The 1,376-nt window shown below is 45.8% G+C and overlaps 1 protein-coding gene across 1 annotated transcript; it reads left to right on the top strand.

Moving 5' to 3' along the window:
• Positions 1-721: 721 nt before the first annotated feature.
• On the top strand, positions 722-1,132 carry LOC147749162 (ciliary microtubule inner protein 1-like). The gene has a single exon (XM_086929531.1). It carries the CDS (start codon positions 722-724, stop codon positions 1,130-1,132), a length of 411 nt encoding a protein of 136 aa, XP_086785657.1.
• The last annotated feature ends 244 nt before the right edge of the window (positions 1,133-1,376 follow it).

Below are 1,376 nucleotides of genomic sequence, written 5' to 3' on the forward strand. Positions count from 1 at the left end.
AGAAACATACTGATCAGAAAAATGTCAAAAGAGATGCTGTTTAGTGACCAGATAAACACAGATACTGCAAGAACAAGTGTCACTTATTGGCCTAATAAAGAAATACCATGACAACAGGTGCAACTATTGACTACATTGAATACAGAAAACGGGACAGTTACTGGCCACAGGAAAACAACAATGAAGAAAGATGATCAGAGAAACATACAGACCAGAAGAAAGGGTACCACATGCAGACCAGAGAAACACAGCACAGAAATGATCACAGACCACAGAATCATACATCATGACAAGCGGTGCCTCTTTCTGACCACACAAGTGCAGTCTGTCAAGTCCTCCTAAAAGATTGTAGAAATACAGAGATACTTAGAACATGTGCCACTGAACAACCACAGAGAGTTAGATCGTGTCAAATAGAGCAACGTATTGTGAATAAAAACACAGACCGTGACAAAACATGTCTCCTATTGACCATAGAAAAACAAACAGTGTCAAGGGGTGCCAATAGTGGCAACAAGAGGTGTGCTATAAATCAAGTATTTATCTGCTACACTGCCATACACTGTTCCGAAAGTGACCTCATAGACAAGGGCTGGTTTTGCTCTTCTCACCATGGCAACAGAAAACAATGCAGAGGCCTGCTACAAAGGGCCTAGAAATAGAGTGCAGTTGACTACGCAGGTCAGAGATATAGGGGTGGGACAATCCGCCCAAAACAAGAATGGCTGGGGTCAAAGGGTCCAATGACCCAAACTCGGATAAGCTGAACATGGTGGCCCGGGGTCAGACTTGGAAGGATCACATAGAGATGGAGCAGGAAGCTGCCCGCCGATGGCCATGGCGATGGGGCTTCATGGCCACCACTAATGAGGAGCTGCTCAAAGACGAGTTAAGATGCAAGGAGAAGTCACCAACTCTGAAGGTCCCTGAGCACCTGCAGGTGCGGCCAGCATCCCTCCCGGAGAAGTATATCAAAGTATTACCATCACCTCCTGTCCCAAAGACCACTACTGGTCTCATCGGCTGGAGGTCCACAGTTCCTGGCCTGGAGCTGGAGAAGTACAACCCCACTAGGCATGTGAAGGGCAACTTTTACAAACAAATGGGGTGGGCACCTGAGGGTGCGGACTGACCAGGGAAAACCCATCAGGATACAGAAAGCAGGACTTGGGTTGAATAAAGGAGGCTAACGGGCATGGTTATCTGGTATCACTGCCTAGTTTTAAATCAACATACAATTACTTGTTTCATATACATACGTAAAAATGTATGGCTAGAGCTTGGGGGAACGCCTTGCAAAGTAAGAATCGTGCTAAAGCCATCCAGGAAACTACACTCCCCATGAGTAGGTAGTATAGAGAAACATATAATGTTGC

Source organism: Lissotriton vulgaris, chromosome 1_1 (genome assembly GCF_964263255.1).
Source record: "Lissotriton vulgaris chromosome 1_1, aLisVul1.2, whole genome shotgun sequence".
In the NCBI taxonomy this organism is placed as follows: domain Eukaryota; kingdom Metazoa; phylum Chordata; class Amphibia; order Caudata; family Salamandridae; genus Lissotriton; species Lissotriton vulgaris.